Source organism: Euprymna scolopes, chromosome 2, assembly GCF_053919585.1.
Source record: "Euprymna scolopes isolate OS-2025 chromosome 2, ASM5391958v1, whole genome shotgun sequence".
In the NCBI taxonomy this organism is placed as follows: domain Eukaryota; kingdom Metazoa; phylum Mollusca; class Cephalopoda; order Sepiida; family Sepiolidae; genus Euprymna; species Euprymna scolopes.
Window position 1 is genome coordinate 200,154,171 of NC_136483.1, and position 20,570 is coordinate 200,174,740.

At 33.9% G+C, this 20,570-nt stretch overlaps 1 protein-coding gene across 1 annotated transcript in view; it reads right to left on the reverse strand.

The window, feature by feature from the left end:
* Positions 1-20,570, reverse strand: part of LOC145301668 (transmembrane protein 267-like) — a 46,231-nt gene that overhangs the window by 25,075 nt on the left and 586 nt on the right. The window contains exon 1 of the mRNA XM_080144590.1: positions 20,567-20,570. This exon is cut by the window's right edge and continues 586 nt beyond it. Within this exon, the coding sequence (XP_080000716.1) occupies positions 20,567-20,570 (4 nt within the window). The remainder of the gene's footprint in view (positions 1-20,566) is intronic.

Below are 20,570 nucleotides of genomic sequence, written 5' to 3' on the forward strand. Positions count from 1 at the left end.
TCAAAAAGAGAGATTGCTATGTCAGTAAGGGATGGGGGCATTCTTTAGTCACCTGGTCCATAGCTGTATCCTGGTTTCTTCCTGAGATGTTGTTAGGGGGTTCTCTACCCGGCTGGCAACTTTGCATCTCACATTTGAAGAGGCAATGCCAGTGAGGGTTATGAAGGCTGTACAAGTTGGTCAATGTCAGCTGCTAGTGATAAAGCAGCAGGTGTTTTATGCAATTTAGTTTTTTGACATGCGCTGCTATCTCCCCAACAGGACAAGCATAGTCTATTTCAGTGAATAAAAGCAAATGTATCCATTTTGACAAGTTTTTAAGGCGGAATAAGTATTTTCAGAAAAAAAAAGCGAAGCGAAATAAAATATATTTGTGCCGTTAACATAGAAATAAAAATTAAAATATAAGCTAGTTCGAATCAAGTATCATTTATTAGATGAAACGCATAATTTAGTAACGTATATTTTGCTAAATGTTAGAATATGTGTTATCTTATTTCATAGCTTATGTATTAAACATATATTCTAAGCATATCCATCATTAGAATGAAAAGCTAAAAGTTAACGGATTTATTTACGGTTGATGATTATAAAAGTACAGTTAACGGATTTATTTACGGTTGATGAAAGACAAACTTATTCTTACTTTTCAAATAGAAACATAGTTTAAAAAGTTGAAAAAAATAATCCATTCTCCAAACTCTGAATTTCATTATTCGGATGACATGAAACAAATGACACCAAATCAATCTTCTCTTACTGAACACTCCACGTGGCAACAACTTTTTATTCTCCCAGAGAGAAATATTTCTCTCTCTCTTTTTTTTTTTTTTTTTTTTTTTCACTTGGGAGTCACCACTTATCAAATCCCAAAGGCCACTCGAGGATAAGGGTTAATGAATGTAAAGTGGTAGTTTAGTAATCGTTAATGGTGTAAATTGTGTAGAATCTGATTATTTATGGAGACAGCTCAACAAGAATTTGTTTACATTGGATTTTAAGGCTACCATGTTGTATTCAACCGGGAAGCAGGATAGCAAAACAGTGTTAAACAATTCGGGGAAAGAAGATTTGATCATGGAATCTGCATTTAGATTTTAGTACAGATAGAGAGTGGGGGAAATCATTTATAGTAGTAGTTATTTTTGTGAAAATTTGGCAAGGGAAGGCCATAGATTGGAGTTCAGTCAAGCATTTGCCATGAAAACAATGATAGAGCAGAGAGAGGCTCACCACGTCTCTACTGTGGGGAAGAAGCAGCTCCTGCCCAGATGCGGCAACAGTACTCTATTGTAAGGCGCACCTGGCTCTTATACAGATAGAGGATTGCATCGGCAGTGAGATACCTGCTGGAGCAGTAGAATGATCCAACTATTTTGCCAGCGATATTGGCAACAGATTTGATGTATGTGTTTCGTTTCAGATCAGAAGTAAAGGTCAGTCCGAGAAGCTTGTCAAGAAATGGAGCTTGCCCAAGCCAAGAGTCATTCATTTCAATTGAGGTGTGATTTTAATCTCAACAAAAATTTGCACAGAAAAAATAATGTTCGTTGGCATGTGTGAACTTTTGTCATACAAAAATAATAAGATTCTATCTCGTAAGCAGAATGCGCTGAGTTTAATCCCCTATGGGTGGTGCATAGCACGACACTCGTCTGTTTCCTTGTGGACTGCACACGAGAGAAGTCAAACTCAGAAATCTACACACAATTCCGAACGGAACTTTTTATTTGATTTATTGACATAGTGTTCTCTCATTCTATCAGCCATGATGTTTTAATTCACAATTGTATTCTTAGTATCGCCTGCACTGATGACTGAATCTTTAACCTCCAGAAGAGTATCGTTTAGAACTGAATACTTAGTACTTTATCCGTTACGCCATGTAAAATACCAAGTAAAATTGAGCAATTAATTAATTCCATTCATTTTTAATGGGTTTTTAAATTTAATTTGAAGAGAAAAAAAGGTTACAAATCACTTGAGACAATATTGAAATACAAAAATGTTTCGAAATTTTTGAGATGAGGACAAATAATTCATATTATTCAAACTACTGTTCTCATGTTGAGTGTTATTTTCACAACGTTTTGGCAGATGCAACTTTCGACCTTCTTCATATATATCTTAACAAACTCTGAAATCTTTCTGCACCCATGGTGTATTAGATGAAGTGCTACGTTAAACAATGGTTTCTGTTCAAATTCCTGTGCAGATTCCAGAGTTCAACAAGAGACACCTGAAGAAGGTGTGAGAATATATCAAATGTTGTGTGAATAAAACTCAAGATGAGAGCATCAGTCCAAATAATCCAAATAATTTTAACAAAATCAATACAAATCATCGAAAAACGCTGACACGTGAAGTTGTCTTATGATTCTATTGCTTTTGAGATAAAACGCGACCATTTAAATTGATTTTATATCCTTTTCACATTGTTTATGTAAAAACCAGTTGACATATGCACACGTGTCTACGTGCTTTGAATAAAGAAGTCCAGCTGTTGACCGTTTCCTGGCCGCAGAGATGATTCTCCAGACTTTAATGGATGTCCTGATCTTTGAGAGAACGCGCAGACCTAGTTACAACCTTCCACTGCTTATGTTTTCCAATGCAAAGCTCAAGAACAGCTTCAGTCAGCTCAAGATAATCAGCAGCATTTAATTTATATCAGAAGAAAAGGGAAATAATAAATAATAATTAAAGTTATATTACAAACTTTATCACATTATCATATCAATAAAGATAAGGTGGGGGAAAAAACTCTTTAGGCCATGGCATTTCAAAGCTAAATGCTTCTCAAGAATTTTTTTGCCTCTGATTATTGAATAGACAAAATGTGTCATCTACATATCGAAAGTAGACTAGCGGTTTTATGGGTCCAGATAACAATTGTTTTTAATAGAAACCCACAAATATATTTCATTCCTGAAAATATATTTATTGAATTAATGAAATTTACCACAACATCAGTTGAATTCAGTAACAACGATATAATGTATCGGCAAATAGATGGCGTGGCAATGAGCTCGGTCCTTGGACGAATAATGGCAAATATATTTGTGGGTTTCTATAAAAAACAATTGTTATTTGAACCCATAAACCTGTTAGTCTACTTTCGATATGTAGATGATACATTTTGCCTATTCAATAATCAAACAGAGGCAAAAATATTCTTCATTTTACTCAACAAAATGCATCCCGTATTAAAGTATACTTATGAGGGTGAAAGAAATTATAATGTAGCTTTCCTTGATGTATTGATAACGAAAACATCATTAAATTATCTGAAATGAATTTACCATAAATCAACGTTTACTGAGCTGTATACAAGGTGGGATTCATTCGCCATAACAAACGAAAATATAATTTGATTTGGACCTTAACACATCGTGCCCTCATGATTCGTTCCCAATGTAAATTGGATGAAAAACTCAAAATAATTACTAATACTTTGTCCAATAATGGGTCCCCTCTTGATGTGATCAACTCGTCATAAAAAGGAAAATAAATAATTTTTCTCAAATAAAATCTAAGATGGCGGTTAAATGTCCAATTTTAGTTTACCTTGGTTAGTGATAATAAGTGAAAAATTCGCCAAACAGATTAGCTCAGCTGTAGAACATTGCTATTTTGCCTCCAATGTACGTGTGGTGTTTGCAACAAAACCATTATTGCCATCCTATCGAAAGGATGTTCTGTCCCCCCCCATATGAATAATGTTATTCATCAATTTAAATGTAGTTGCAGTGCCAACTACGTGGCAGAATAACTCTCAGGTTAGATGGTCGCGTCCAACAACATGTACCTAGTAAAATCCGGAATCGAATCTACCAACCAACAGACATTTTGAGCAATATATATGGTTCCGCTATAACGGACCATTTGCTTTAAAACCTGCGATGTGCAATGAATTTCAGCAGTGACTCATTCTCTATCCTGAGTCACGCTCACTCGTTATTTCATTTGAAGGTCTTGGAGACTATTCACTCCGGTTAAAGAGACCTTCTCTCTGGAAGCAGAAGGATTGTTTTTTGGGTTTGGACATGATTTGTCTCTAAGGCGTTTTTTCCCCATTGTACAATTATTATAATGATAGATTAATTTTAGTCGTTCCACCATTTTTTTTTTCTTCCCCCCGATAATTTGATTTTATTTTAGTCGCTCCCCACATTTAAATTCGTTTCCCTATAATAATAAAATGAATTTAAAAACCCTCAATTTGGCTTTTGAAAAGTGAGGGCGAAACCTGGTCAGCCAACTCTACCCCATTATCTAGTTTTTTTTTTTTTCATTAAATATTTTCCCTCCATCCTTCTTTTTATCATGGATACAAAAAAACTCAGTCTTCCCTTTTGCATATAATAAAGTTTTGTACCCCCCCTCCAAAAAAAATAATGATATATACATTTTTCATAGCTATATAAGTATTAGCATGTCTGCGTGTACAGTTCTCCTACAGCCCACACCACTGGACCAATCATGACAAAACTTGGGATGGTGCACACAATTTTTCAAAGTTAAGGTCAAAGGCCAAGTTCATAGCCAATGTATATATACTCTCCAACAGTCCCTACCACTGAACCGCTCATGACCAAACCTGACATGAAGGTCTCCTACCTAGGGATGGTGCACACCATTGTTAAAGTCGAGGTCAAAGGTTAAGGTCATATTTGATTCAGCTCCTCATAAAATTTCCCTGACAGGTTGGAAATTAAGGCTGAATGATGTCTAAATGGCTGACAACAGTGTTAAGTTGATCAAATGTATGCATCATTAATAATAGGAAATCTACTTTTAGAAAAGCACTCAATATTAATAATAATAATAATAATAATATATATAATAAATAGAAATGTTCATTAAAATAAATTTTGTCTGGTCTTTCAAATGTTAAATCCTAAATTCTTAATATCAAAAACAAAAAAATAACACTCGACTAGCTACAACCACTATAAACGATTTCCCGCACTCTTTATCTGTGTCTGAATTTAAACACAGATTCCACAAACAAAGCTTCTTTTCTAGGACTGGTCGCCTGTGGAACACTGTTCTGGTTCCCAATTGAATGCAACATGGTAGCCTTCAAGTCCAATGTAAACAAGTTCTTGTTGAGCCGTCGCCATAAATAATCAAATTCTACCCAATTTACACCATTAACGATTACTACAGTATCACCTTACATTCATTAATCCTTATTCTCGAGTGGCCTTTGGGCCTTGATAAATGGTGATTTCCAAGTAAAAAAAAATGTACTGTTTTGCAGTTGACACGTTGTTGCTCACCACAGATGTAAAGGTAGACACAACCAGAGGATGACGGATCCTAGTGTAATATTTCCCTTAAGCCTTATTAGCCAGATAGCTCTCACATTACCGCGTTGGCACAGTGTAATGTTTGCAAAAGTTGGGCTTTAGGGAGAAGAGGGGAGGAATATGGACTGAACATAAAAGGACAAAGGTTTTATTTCATTAAATCTCGGTGGGTCTTCGTGTTACTTAACACGGAGACACTATAGTAAAGAAAAACCGGAGGGGGTGGCAGCAAGTTCTTTATGGTGACTTCTAAACACACCAGATTTAAATCAGCTGAGCAGCATGAGTGGTTATCAACTCATGGTGTCGACAACATCTAATCAATATTCCTCAAATACCAAACGTTCATAAAAGGCCACCATCGTTGAGATAATGTCGAACATGAACAAGGAAACCTTGATTTGTTCTTAGCGCTATTTCTGTTCTTAGATTGAGGCAGTCGCCTATGTCGAGCACAGTTACATAAAAAAAATTAGAAACTATTTAGTTTCCCAATCAGAATAATTTTGCCACACTTTTATGTTCAGATTACGAACATTAAAATCAAAATATAATGATACTAAACCTTATGTCTAGAATTTTTATTCCAATTTAAATCAAAATTTATTCCATGATTTTGATTTTTTACAAATGTCTAAAATTTAAGGCTTAAGCTTTTGGGTATGTTTTACTTGGGAGTCACCACTTATCAAGGCCCGAAGGCCACTCGAGGATAAGGTTTACTGAATGTAAGGCGGTAGTGTAGTAATCGTTAATGGTGTAGATTGTGTAGAATTTGATTATTTATGGGGACGGCTCAACAAGAATTTTTTTACATTGGATTTGAAGGCTACCATGTTGTATTCAACTGGGAAGTAGGCCAGTGGAACAGTGTTCCACAAGGTCATAAGAAGAAATTGAAATTCAAGAAATCTTGCTTCATTGGTGTCTAATGACTATGAATTAAATTTAATGTAAATCTGAAATATTTGAATCTTCAAATGAGATATTGTGTCTATATTATCCCCCCCCCCAAAAAAAAAAAAAACTGTAAAATTATCTAAACTGAAATTTGGGAAATATTTTTAAATTAATGTCTAATTCTTATTTAGTAAAATTTCACAAATATCGGCTTTATCTGAATTATCACAAACGGCTTCCACCCTCTCTTTTCCTCATTTGCATAAAACTAAATCAAACTAAATGTAGCCCACATTATTCAACCTTATGCCTCGCAGCTATGTTTTGAAATTCATTATGATGAATTAGTTTAGCAGTGAATCCTGTATGTACAGATATATAAAGATGTACATAAATCTAACTTTATATATAGAAAGATTAGCTGTACGTAACATGTGTATGACGGTATATTTACTTGCAATTTAGCTTTCTATTTTTTAAACTATGCTGTTTTTTTTTGTTTTTATATGTTTTTTGTTTTTATATGTTTTTGTTTTTATATGTTTTTTTGTTTTTATGTTTTTTTTGTTTTTATATGTTTTTTTTGTTTTATGTTTTTTTTGTTTTTATATGTTTTTGTTTTTATATGTTTTTTTGTTTTTATATGTTTTTTGTTTTATATGTTTTTTGTTTTTATATGTTTTTTTGTTTTTATGTTTTTTGTTTTTATGTTTTTTTGTTTTTATATGTTTTTTGCTTTTATATGTTTTTTTTGTTTTTATGTTTTTTTTGTTTTATGTTTTTTTGTTTTTAATATGTTTTTTTGTTTTTATATGTTTTTTTTGTTTTTATATGTTTTTTGTTTTATATGTTTTTTGTTTTTATATGTTTTTTTGTTTTTATATGTTTTGTTTTTATATGTTTTTTTGTTTTTATATGTTTTTTTGTTTTTATATGTTTTTTGTTTTACATGTTTTTTTGTTTTTATATGTTTTTTTGTTTTTATATGTTTTTTTATATGTTTTTTTTTGTTTTTATATGTTTTTGCTCGAAAGGGATGTAACTCTGTACAGGCGAATACAGAGTTGCATCTCTTTTTTTAAGATGGCAACAATTATAAAATAATTCTGATCCAGACAAAATAATTTCTGGAAGGAATTAAATTGATTACATTTCCTTTCTAACAATATGCTGCAACCAGAAAATCTGACAATCTTTGTATAGGTCTTTTTTTTTCAGTCACATCTCTGGTTATCGAAAGTTGGATTCTACCGACACCAGAGGTAAATTTGAATAGTGTTGTAAAATTCCTTGTAAAAATTTAAAACGCTTTTGAGACTAATTTGAATTTTCTTTTTCTGTTAACATATTGATTTCTATAATTTTTTTTTTTAATTTTTTTTTATTCAATTTTCACCCCAAACAAAGCACAGTGCCACTTTGAAGCAGGGGGCTACTATCAAGGACTTAATTAGCAGGGTCATTATGAAGGGAGATGAGTAGAAAGATGTTTGTTCACATTACACTTGAACTTCTGCATATCAGTACAGTTGAGAAAGCAGAATCCCAAAAGGGAATTCCAAAGACTTGCAGTTCTGGGAAAGAAACTATTGGAGTAAAAGGCTTTCTTGCACCTAGGGATCTCTACTGTAAAGGGATGAGACTTAGTAGCTTGTCGCGTTTGTCGGGGGTAGTTACGTCGAGGAGGTACAAGTGTTTGCAGTTTGTCAGAGCATTCACCATTAAAGTATTTGTAGAACAGGCAGAGGGATGCAACATCTCGTCGATGGGACAGAGGCTGAAGCTTAGATGACAGTTCAGGACCTATCAGGTTGGCAACTCTCTTTTGAACGCTGTCCAGGAGCGAGAGACAAGCAGCAGATGCACCAGCCCAGATGTGACAACAGTACTCCATACATGGGCGAATGGTGGCCTTATAGAGGTACAGGATACTGTCAGGTGTAAGTAGTTTTCTAGCACGGTAGAGGGAGCCAACCTTCCTCGCAGCAAGTCCTGACAAATGTTTACCAGGAAAAACAGTTGAGATTAAGTCACCCACCATCCACTATGACTATAAAATTCCTACAGCCACGTAGAAAATGGAGTTATTAGTGATATGAAACAAGAGGAAGAAAGTTGTGTTCTTTGTCAATTAAAAGCCGAGTACGTCCAAGGATAGAGTACTGCTGCCACATCTGGGCAGGAGCTGCTAAAAACAGAAGAGACGTTGCAAGCCTGTCTTTCTTTTATTGTTATTTCCATGGCAAGTGCTCGTCTGAGCTCCAATCTCTGGTCCCCCCTTGCCAATCTTTTATGAAAAACACCCATCTAGCTGAAACCACTGTCAGTAATTTTCCCCACTCTTTATCTATACCTAAATCAAAACATAGTTTCCATGAACAAAGCTTTTTTTTTTTTTTTTTTTTTTTTTTTTACACAGTGATCACCACTTATCAAGGCCCGGAAGCCACTCAGGGATAAGGGTTATTGCAAGTACATTACGTTAGTGTGGAGATTTGATGGAGTGTTTACTTAAGGGGGCGGTTCATTAGGAATTTGTTAACATTAGACTTGAAGACATCCAAGTTGTAGTCCGGAGGGAAGCAGGCAGACGGAACAGAGTTCCACAGGCGTGCAGTTCTATGTTTTGATTTAGGTATAGATAAAGAGTGGGAAAAATTACTGACAGTGGTTTCAGCTAGATGGGTGTTTTTCATAAAAGATTGGCAAGGGGGGACCAGAGATTGGAGCTTTCTTAGAAGTGCATGCCTGTGGAACTCTCTTCCATTTGCCTGTTTCCCACTTGACTACAACTTGGACGTCTTCAAGTCCAACATAAACAAATTCCTGATAAACCGCCCCCTTAAGTAAGACACTTTATCAAATCTCCATTACTAACGATTACTACGATATTATCCCATTGATTGCTGTACATGCAATAACTCTTAGCCCCGAGTGGCCTCCGGGTCTTGATAAGTGGTGACTACCATGTAAATATATATATATATATATATATATATATATATATATATATATATATACCAGGTGTTCAAGTCAAATTTATCATTCTCTTGAAAGGAAAGAAAAAAATCGTCATATTTTGGTTAATAATTGGTTTTCTCAAAACACAACTTGTCGAATGCAGCTCAACTGAAAAGGTTTCCATGAGCCTCCATCATGGTTGAACCTGAACCTAAAGCATGCAGTCTTCACAGCGTCTTTCAAGACATCTGAACACCCATTTCATCCTGGCAATCAGTTATTCCTTCGAGTCACAGGCAGTACAATTCTAAACTATGCACCACACACAATAATCTATGGGATTGCAACCAGGCAAATTGGAAGGGCAGATGTTGGCACAGTTGAAGTCGTGGGTGTTCTCAGACAATCAATTGGATTTCCTGGTAGTGTGCATGTATCAGCCATCATGTGGATCCAGAAGAAAAAAAAGTGAGGTTTGTGCAGTCGGGTTATCCATTGGGGATTAAACCCTGAGTTTTCTGCTTACAAGATAAAATCGTGTGTGTGTGTGTGTGTGATGACCAGAGTTCACTTATGCAAATAAGCATTCTATTATGCGATTGAATTCTCGTTCAGATAGAAATTTGTAACTTTCCTTTCGGTGCAGCTTAAAGTTGACATAACGAGTTGAGACCTTGAGGAGGGTTCAACAAGAAAAAAAACAAAGAAATGATTGCATTGTCATTGTCTGTGTTAGATTATTTCCTTGATGAGATTCAAGTGTCTTGGAGAGTTATTAATATAATTCAAGAATTGGACAGCATTTGTTATTCCATCGACGAGACTCTGGTGTTTTGGAGAATTGTTTTTGCAATTCGAGAGTTGGACTTTTGATTTTTTTTTTTTTTTTTTTTTCACAAAATGACACAGAGCTGAGTCATGTTATTGTCTGCTGAATAATAAAACCAAAACACTGTAAAGTACATTTTTATTATTTGCTGAAATAAATGATCGAACACACATGTAATTATGATAGCATTACAATGTTGTTTATGTTTTTAAAAAAAAAAAAAGGGAACCGAAAAAGTATCTGATAAATAGTCTATTGTAAATACGAAACAATGGACGCGTAGCATAATTTATGCCCATTAAATATAACATTTTTTCTACTTATTTTGGGTTTTGTTAAAAGTAGAGCAGGTAGAGTTGCCGTGTGATTTAAAAAAAAAAAAAAAAAAAGCATAATAATACAAGTTATATATATTTTCAAAGACAATGTTGCGCCAAAAACAGAATCATATTTATAAATTTTTAAGATGAGAATATTTTGGATATTGTCATCTTATGTTTTTGTTGAACTCCAGAATCTGCACAGAATTTCGAATAAATCCCTCTATTTCATCGACAGGGATAGTAGTCTCTTGTTCCGTCAGCCATGATTGAAGAGAAGTCGCAAGTAATTTGCAACTGTATTCTTAGTCTCACTCGCCCCAGGGATTCAACCTTCAACCTCCAGAAAAGTATCATTTAAAAAATAATCTTATGAGTTGTTTCTTGCTCTGACATTAATATTAAAAGCCTACTTTTTTATTTAAAAATTATTAAAACGAACCTTCTAATATACTCAATCATGGATATGTAAACAACTACATCAAGGTTAACTAATTTGCTCACATTACACTTGAACTTCTGCATATCAGTACAGTTGGGAAAGCAGAATCCCGGAAGGGAGTTCCAAAGACCTGCAGTTCTGGGGAAAAAATTATTGGAGTAAAAGACTTTCTTGCAACTAGGGATCTCTACTGTAAAGGGATGAGACTTAGTAGCTTGTCGCGTTTGTCGGGGGTAGTTACGTCGAGGAGGTACAAGTGTTTGCAGTTCGTCAGAGCATTCACCATTAAAGTATTTGTAGAACAGGCAGAGGGATGCAACATCTCGTCGATGGGACAGAGGCTGAAGCCTAGATGACAGTTCAGGACCTATCAGGTTGGCGACTCTCTTTTGAACCCTGTCCAGGAGTGAGAGACAAGCAGCAGATGCACCAGCCCAGATGTGACAACAGTACTCCATACATTCCTACTTTTTTATTTAAAAATTATTAAAACGAACCTTCTAATATACTCAATCATGGATATGTAAACAACTACATGAAGGTTAACTAATTTGCATATTCCTTTAAAAATCGAACGTTAATTAATTACTTATTAATTTTGATGTTTTCATTTGTTTTCCCCTCATGCCTGTTATAGAGCATGGTGTCATCAGCAAATATACCCATCTCAGAGACAACTTTCGATTTAGTTTTTAGCTGGCAAGGGGTCAAAATAGAATGCAGTTGACTAAACATGTCTAAAACCTACATTCATAGGTTAAACAACGTTATTTTTTAAATGTTTATATGCATATAAGCATGACTCAGAGGCTAAGGAATGAGGTGGGAGAGTTGTAAGTTTCGGTTTCGATTCTAGCTGATGGCACCCAAGTCATATGTGATATCACTACAATATATTAGGTACAATATAATAAGTGATAAAAAAAATTGGCTCAATGATAATAAATACATGATCTGCATGGATTAAAATATCATATTTAAGCGTATCTTATGATTAGGCAATGCCAGGGGACCTGCTAGTATATATATATATATATATATATATATATATATATATATATATATATATATATATATATATATATATATTCTGAAAATAACACTCAAAATGAAAACAATAGTCCAAACAATACAAATAATCCAAAGTAATTATTTTGGTTAAAGTAAAAACAATATCGCCAATTTGTTTCTACATGCAGCCATATTTGAAAAATCAAAAAATGATGAAATTTGGAAGAAAAAGTTAAACTTCATTACGCACCACCTACAGAAGAAATGCGACATCACATGACGCTGCAGTAAAAGTCAAAGACTCCAGTGATTTCCTAATTATATTCACCTTATTTTTTTTTTTTACATACAAAAACAATATATAATATACTATTTGACTGTTATTTACTTCTTTACGAGGTGAGACACAAGGTCAAGATTTTGATGAAAATGCTTCTGTGGAACGAACTAGATTCAAACTTGGAACATTGAGGTTTTCAGCCCATGTCATTAAACTCTTAGCCGCTGCCAATCCCAATATTATTACATTTTATGTAATAGACAAGCGGGGTACCCAGCGTTGCCCAGGTGTGTGGAGGCGGTGTAGTAAGGACCCCCCCCCACAAAAAGTGGTAGTAGTGGGAGGGGGGGGGGTAATGAAAACAACAGTAGGCAGCCCAGGTGGAGAGAGAGGTTAAAAAAAAAAAACGTGGTCGTAGGCAGGCAGGCTTGAACCCGTAATACAATGAAGGAAAAGAAGGTGAAAAACAAAAAAACGTTTTAGCTAATGCGTCCATGGCAAAACCGGAAGTCGCGAGCATTCAAATTAAGGGTAGTCAAGCCAACAGGGACGATGACTTGCGAAAATATTGACGCAAAAATCGACCCGTCCTTGTAAAAAAACGGCCCAGTTTAGGGTGAAGGAATTAATGTTTTGGGACAATTTTTCGATATTTGGCGTCTAAGACATTGAGCTTTAAAACGATACCGATTTTGCCATGTTTCGACGCGTCTGTCAGAAGTTTTGTGAGACATACAAACACACACAAACACACATTTTCGCTTTTATATAATAGACTAGTGGGGGGTACCCGGCGTTGCCCGGGTGTGGAGAGGTGGTGTAGCAATGACACTAAGCAAGGGTGAGGCTTAAAAAAAAAGGGCATGCAAAAATAAGATTTCAATCCCCCTCCAAACATCATGATCTGTGTCAGCAAGATTCCATGTAGTGCCACAATAGATCTAAATGCATCTAAACAACGCCACATTAATATAAGTTGAACACATTACCACAGGAATGTTTCCTTACAATCTACAACACTGTCGTTTTCAAGTTCAATGTTAATAAATATCATGTCATCCTGTGAATTAATCATAGTTCACAACCCTTTCATATTTAACTGTTCCATCATTCAACTGAAGCTCTAATTAATTCTCATCCTCGAGTGGCTGTTGGCCTTAGTAAGTGTTGTCGAAGTCAGGAATGCTTCTGTCAAACTCAGGAATTTGGACGAAATTTCGAGCAGAACCCTTTATTTACTTCATGGGGAGTAGCATGCTCTTGTTCTCTCAGCCATGACTGGATAGAAGTCCTAAGTAATTCGCGATTGTATTTTTGGGTCGCCCACACTGAAGATTGAACCATCAGACTTCAGGAGAAGATCACTTTTTACAATTGATTTTTCCAAGTACTATAACGAAAAATACAATTACGAATTACGTAGGACCTCTATCGAGTCATGGCTGATGGAAAAAGAGCATGCTACCCCCATGAAGACCATAGATTGGAGCTCAGACGAGCACTTGCCATGAAAATAACAATAAAGCAGAGATAGGCTCAGAACGCCTCTTCTGTAGGAAAGAGGTTGCCAGGGAAGATAAAAGGGCCTGTCTCACTAGGCTACGAAGTCTATTTTGAACTCGGTCAAGGCAGGATAAGCTGCTTAGTAGCTCCTGGCAACAGTACTCCATGTTTGAATATGTTAAATATCTTAATTCTGGTCTCTTGATCTTACCAGATTCTAGGACAAGAATTAATCTAGTCTGGTGGAGTATCCAGCTAAGTAATGTTACTATAAGCAAGCTCAACTGGAGAAGATACATCATTCCTCATATAAGCCAGTGAGGATTACTTGTACCGAAAAAGATCTTTTTGTGCTGCGAATACTATTATTTTTAATATTTAATCACGGTTTACTTGTATGCACATGACAGATACCTTTTACAGAAACACCTTGAACACTTACGGACAATGACTAGTAGGTCTTCAAGTTCTCTCTAGTAAGCATTCAAGTTTCGTGGGTGTGTGAAAAAGTTTCAGGTTTTGTTTCGATTTTTTTATTTGTGCATATTTTTTTAACTATAAAGAAAATATTTTTAAAAAATCACTGAATTGTTTATAAACTAAAAATGCATTCTGGTGGATTTTTTTTATGCTATTGTATTTTTATTTCAATAAATATTTGGTTATATAAAAAATATGTAAGTCACGTAGAGGCGAGAAACACAAGAATTTGCTAATTTTATTAGAGAAATTTTTCAATTAAAAAAATGTAAATACTGCCCTTCTGTTTTTTCAGTTTTACCCCAATATTAAAAAGTTAGCGGGACCTGTGGAAATTCCACGGAATGAGAAATATATTTAATCAACAGATATGTTTTAATAAAGCTGATATTTTGGGGGATAATACAAAAAATTTGTTTTTTTAGACAGAAAAAAAAAAAACAGTAACACGCAGCAAGTATGAGTTTATTAACATTACTATGAAAATAATGTCCATTTGTATTTGAAATATAAAACTGAGCCAAATTAAATAAATTAGTGATTATCAAGAAATACTGAGAAAATAATATTGTGCTACATAGTTCAATACAAATAATAAAATCACATTGTAAGAGATAATCTTTAATTTACTCTTACAGTTCAGAAATTCTTAGCAGACGATGTTCTTTTTTTTTTTTGCCCCGTTTTTTTTATTTCAAATGTTTTGTTTTTTTTTGCGTAACGTTTCACTGACTTCTTTCTTTGGTGAAGAACTGCTACATGTTGAAATTAACACGCACTCCTTTCGCACACCATTAAAAATCATCATATATTACTACAATAATATTCGTAAACGAAGCTACATCAAAAGGAGGTCACTCTCATATTTTTGTCCAGTGTTGCCATTTATAAACCCAAATTTCATGAATTTGGCATTTTTTAAAGCAGTTTGACCTTAAAAATTGTATTTGGCCTGTTTACAAACATAACATATGAACTAACGTTTTTTTTATTTTTTTCATTGCATTTTCACCCCAAACAAGGCACGGTGCCACTTTGATGTAGGGACTACTATCTGGGACATAATTGCAGCGATACTATGTAGGGAGTTGAGCAGCAAGATATCTGTTCACATTACACTTGAACTTCTGCATGTCAGTACAGTAATAAAAACGAAATTTTTTCTGGTTTTATTTTAGCCTTTAGGTCTATAATGTGTTCTATATAAAAATAAATTGTTTTTATAATTTTTTTGTCTGTCAAATAATTTACGCCGCTAAACTAGACATTTGCCAACATTATTTCAGGGCGGACGTTTAGGAGATATTCTCCTCCGACCTCTAAATTCCACAATGTACACTTTTTATTCACGTTAATCCCATCGATTACAAACTTCACTTTTAGATAAAAAAAAAAAAAAAAAAAATGATTAAGAATATTTTTATGACTTTTATGTCGGTGATCAGTTTTCAATTATAACGTTCTACTAAATTGAACACCCATTTTGTGGTCAACTCTCTTACGTGACCGGTGAATATTCCCGTCTAAAAAAAAAACGTTTAGGGTAAATTTTTACTTTCTAACTCGATGACAACTTTTATAGGTTTTTAAGTATGCTGAAAATAAATATCACAGTAATGTCCTGTTTTAGCGGCGGAAAAAAAATTCCAAAAATATTCAATTCAAACAAAAAATTTAATACAAAGTCTAATTGTATATAAAAAGAAAAAATAACACGTTCTTTGGTTATGAGTAAAAATATCTGGCAATTCAATGGGCCTAACTTTTATCATTTGATATAAATAATATTTCTGTTTAGTTTAAATTAACTTTTGCAAAAGGTCCATTCTCGTTGCCCGAGTGTTTGGAGGTGTATGTTGAGCAAAAAAAAAAAAAAAAAAACAACAAAAAAACGGTCAATCTTTTTAGCTTTTGACCCCTATTACTACCCCTCAAAATTTATTGTTTTGGGCTCAAATCAAGTTATGGGTTTGTATTACTGTACACATAGATTCGAAAAAGTTGTCAAAAAACAAATATATAACAAATAAATGTTATCAAAGGCAAGATAAATTATTTTTCTACCAAACTGGATATAATTTTCGTGTTTTCATTCGATTTAACATGTTTATTCAGCTCAAAAAGCATACAGTGTTTACCGATGTATTGGAAAATTCAAAATGGCGGCCGACTCTCTCTTTAACACGGTAAGTTCGGGAAAAGGTGTTATAAATAATAAACTAAAGAAAATGCTATTAAAAAACCACCGAATATATGTCAAGTTATGTCACGGTAACATATATTGAGCAAATTTCTAACAGCATTTTGTCTAGTTTATTATTTATTACACCTTTTTCCGAACTTACCGTGTTAAAGAGAGAGTCGGCCGCCATTTTGAATTTTCCAATACATCGGTAAACACTGTATGCTTTTCGGGCTCAATAAACATGTTAAATTGAATAAAAACACGAAAATTATATCCAGTTTGGTAGAAAAGTAATCTATCTTGCCTTTGATAACATTTATTTGTTATATATTTGTTTTTTGACAACTTTTTCGAATCTATGTGTACAGTAATACAAACCCCAAGTTATTAACTTAGATCCATGTCCAAGCAACCTATATCTAAAATTTCAAGTGTCAAGACCCAAAATTGTTGGAGGAGTTTGGTAGAGTTCTCAAAGGTCAAATCATTGAACTTTGACCCCTTAACAGACAAATTTCTAGCCGAAAACCGATCACATAGATTTTTCCAAATCTCAGCATCCTGTATATCAAATTTCGAGTCTGTAGACTAAAATTGACAGAGTTATTGCGTAGGGAAATGTACACAGACAGACAGACAGACAGACACGTTCACTTTTATAGATATATACTAGCATTTCAGCCCAGCGTTGCCCGGGTGTTTGGATGCGTATGTTGAGCAAAATAAAAAAAAAAAAAGTGGTAGTAGGAAGGCAGGCTCGAACCCGTACCGCAAAGGAGGAAAAGAACGGGGTAAAACCTAACGTTTATGCTGTTACGACCACCGCCAAACCGGAAGCGACATTTTTTTTTAATTAAGGCTAGACAATCTAAAAGAGAAGATAACTTTAAAAAATATCGGCAAAAAAGTGCCCCCCCCCTGTAGAAAAGTGTGTAGTTGAAGGGAAAGATATTAATGTTTTTAGCAAGTTTTTCGATATTTGTCGTAAGAAAGGTCGAACTTTAAAACGATACTGATCTTTGGTAAAATTCGTCGCCTCTATTGAAAGTTTAAGGTAGACAGGCAAACAGACATACATACATATATACATTTATATATTGGTAACTAAAAATTTTCGACCCAAACTGATGAAAAAGCTTGCCCTATCTTGGAATACCCTTTATGTAAAATTTCAAATATTTAGACCAGAAATTGTCTGAGTAATTTGGAAGAGACCGCAGAGGTAAATTCTTTTTTTAACTTTGATCCCTATTATGACCCCTTAAAATTTATTGTTTTGGGCTCAAATTAAGTTATTAACTTAGATCCATGTCCAAGGAACCTATATCTAAAATTTCAAGCGTTTAGACCCAAAATTGTTGGAGGAGTTTGGTAGAGTTCTCAAAGGTCAAATCGTTGAACTTTGACCCCTTAATCGCCAAATTTCTGGCCAAAAACCGATCACATCGATTTTCCCAAATCTCAGTACCCTGTATATCAAATTGCGAGTCTGTAGACTAAAAATTGACAGAGTTATTGCGTAGGGAAATGTACACAGACACACATACACGTTCACTTTTATAGATATATAGATTTAACGTAAAATGAGCACCCACTTTCTGGCCACCTTGTGATATTTTTTTTTTTTTAATTTGCCGCAAACAAGTAAAAAATATGCACACGTGGAAATACCCTTATGACATAAGGGATTACATTATTCAATATCCCAAAACTACTTGTTTGCGGCAAATTTAAATGCGATATTCGTTATCAGCATATCCGAAAACCTTCCTACTCGTCATTTTAAAGGTGATTGTTAAGGTGGAAAGTAAATAAAACTTTACTAAAACAGCTTTTAATCTCCCTCCCCCAAATTATAATATATATATATATATATATATATATATATATATATATATATATATATTAGTTTTTAAAATATAATTACCCACTGACACGTATTTCGTCGCTGCGACTCATCAGAGTGGCTGAAGCTAGCCACTCTGATGAGTCGTAGACGACGAAACACGTGTCAGTGGATAATTATATTTTTACAATACATATGCCGCTCCGGGGGTACCAAATTGATCAAAGGGAAAATTATTCCCAACTCGCATTTTGGTAAAAATGCACTTGCGTATAAATAATTGAATTCATTCCAAAAGTATCTCAAACAAAAACAAACAACATGTGTGTGTGTGTGTGTGTGTGTGTGTGTGTGTGTGTGTGTGTGTGTGTGTTTTGTTTTGTTTTTATTTGCGATACTTTTCACTATATATCACTAGGTGGTTGTTTTACGTTAAATTTATATAGAAAAGTGATCCCCACTTTTTAAAAAAAGTAATTTCATCATGTGAAAACTATTTCTCTGCACCACTTTTAAATATTATATTCGTTTTCAGCATTCCCATAAAACCATCAAAAGTCGTATTTGTAAAGGTTTTTTTTTTTTAGTTGGAAAGAATCTTGACATTGACCTTACAGACTTTTATTTTAAGGTTTTATCGCTGGCGACCGTGCCCCCCCCCCCTTTTTTTAGCCACAAATATCGATCTCAGCCGTAAATAAGGAAATTGGATTCTTATTTAAAATTCAACGTAAAAATAAATAAATAAATAAGTAAAATTAAAAAAATACAATACAGAAAAATCTTTATGGTGTACGTACCCGGCACAGAACAGAAATGGCATATTCCAAAAATCACGTAAATTGATCACGTAGTTTTATTTGGTGCCTTCTGTGCTACCGCGCTATTTTTTAAAAATAACATTTTCAAGTAAAATTCAATTTTTACGACATTTTTGTTTATTAAATAAATCAATTGTCAAGTGAAAGTACAGAACAGTTACAAAAAACACCCTTTCCTCTCCACGTTAAGAACGGCTTTCTAAATAATGTTATCATTTCAGTGCGGTAATGCACAAATACCTTTTATTTTTACAAAGAAAATCATTTTTGATGCTTATGTACTTATGTTCCTGTTATTTTATTAAACAGAATTTTCAATTTAAATCCAAGTTTCACGATACCATTTTTTTTTATTATTAAATTATTAGGTGAAAAATAACTACAAAGCATCCTCTTCTCCCTATATTAAGAATTGCTTTATTATTTCAGCACGGTAACATAAGTGCATAAGTATCTCATTTTTAAATGATTTAAAGTGATTACTGTGAAATAAGAATCATTACAAGGCTGATCTCGCAAGTTTGAATTATTGTAAACTTATCTGCCCCCCCTTTTTTTTAAAAAGATGGTGACGAGATACAGCCCCTTTTTGCTTTGATTTTCTGCTTTGATTTTCTTAATTAAAAATAAAAACTATTCGATCAATTTGTGTGATTTTTGGAATATGACTTTTTCCGTTCCGTGACAGAAAGATTTTTCGGTGCAAGTCTATTATTGGGCCGAAAATGAAGTCGGTTACGTGGAAAATCTGCAAAAAAACAGTATAACGTACGTACTTGTCATTGCATGTACATGTCATATTCCAAAAATCACGTAAATCGATCAAGTAGTTTTTTTTTTATTTAAGAAAATCAAATATTAAAGCACAGTTAATCGAGAATAAGTCGAGCGCCATGTTGGATCGACACTATGTCAGCTAACGCCACCTAACAGCCAAATGCGATCCACGGATCAAAGAAGGGGGAGATAATTGACATATTTTTTTATTTTTTTTTATTTTTTTCCTGAAATGCCGAAAACAAACTTTTTCCTATTACAAATACAAATTAATAAAGTAACAATAACGACTTCTTTTCCTTTTTAGGAATGTCCGATTCAGTTATTTATTTGGAATAAAATGTCCGAATCAGTTATTTATTTGGAATGAAAAAAAAATATAAACTGATAAAATAAGACAACGACTTCTTTTCCTAAGAGTCAACAAATTAATAATTTCAAATACTGATTTCATGTCCGAATCAGTTTTTTTTTTAAATAGACTTTAAGCGGACATGAAAAAAAAAAGCGATTATCTCCCCCTTCTTTGATCCGTGGATCGCATTTGGCTGTTAGGTGGCGTTAGCTGACATAGTGTCGATCCAACATGGCGCTCGACTTATTCTCGATTAACTGTGCTTTAATATTTGATTTTCTTAAATAAAAAAAAAACTACTTGATCGATTTACGTGATTTTTGGAATATGACATGTACATGCAATGACAAGTACGTACGTTATACTGTTTTTTTGCAGATTTTCCATGTAACCGACTTCATTTTCGGCCCAATAATAGACTTGCACCGATTTTTCTGTACTTTTTTTTATTAGGTTCAATCCTAAATATGAACCATAAATTGCATAAGGTTGAATGTTTTGTTTTTTGTTTTGTTTTTTTGGTGGGTCGGGGGTTACTTACTTTT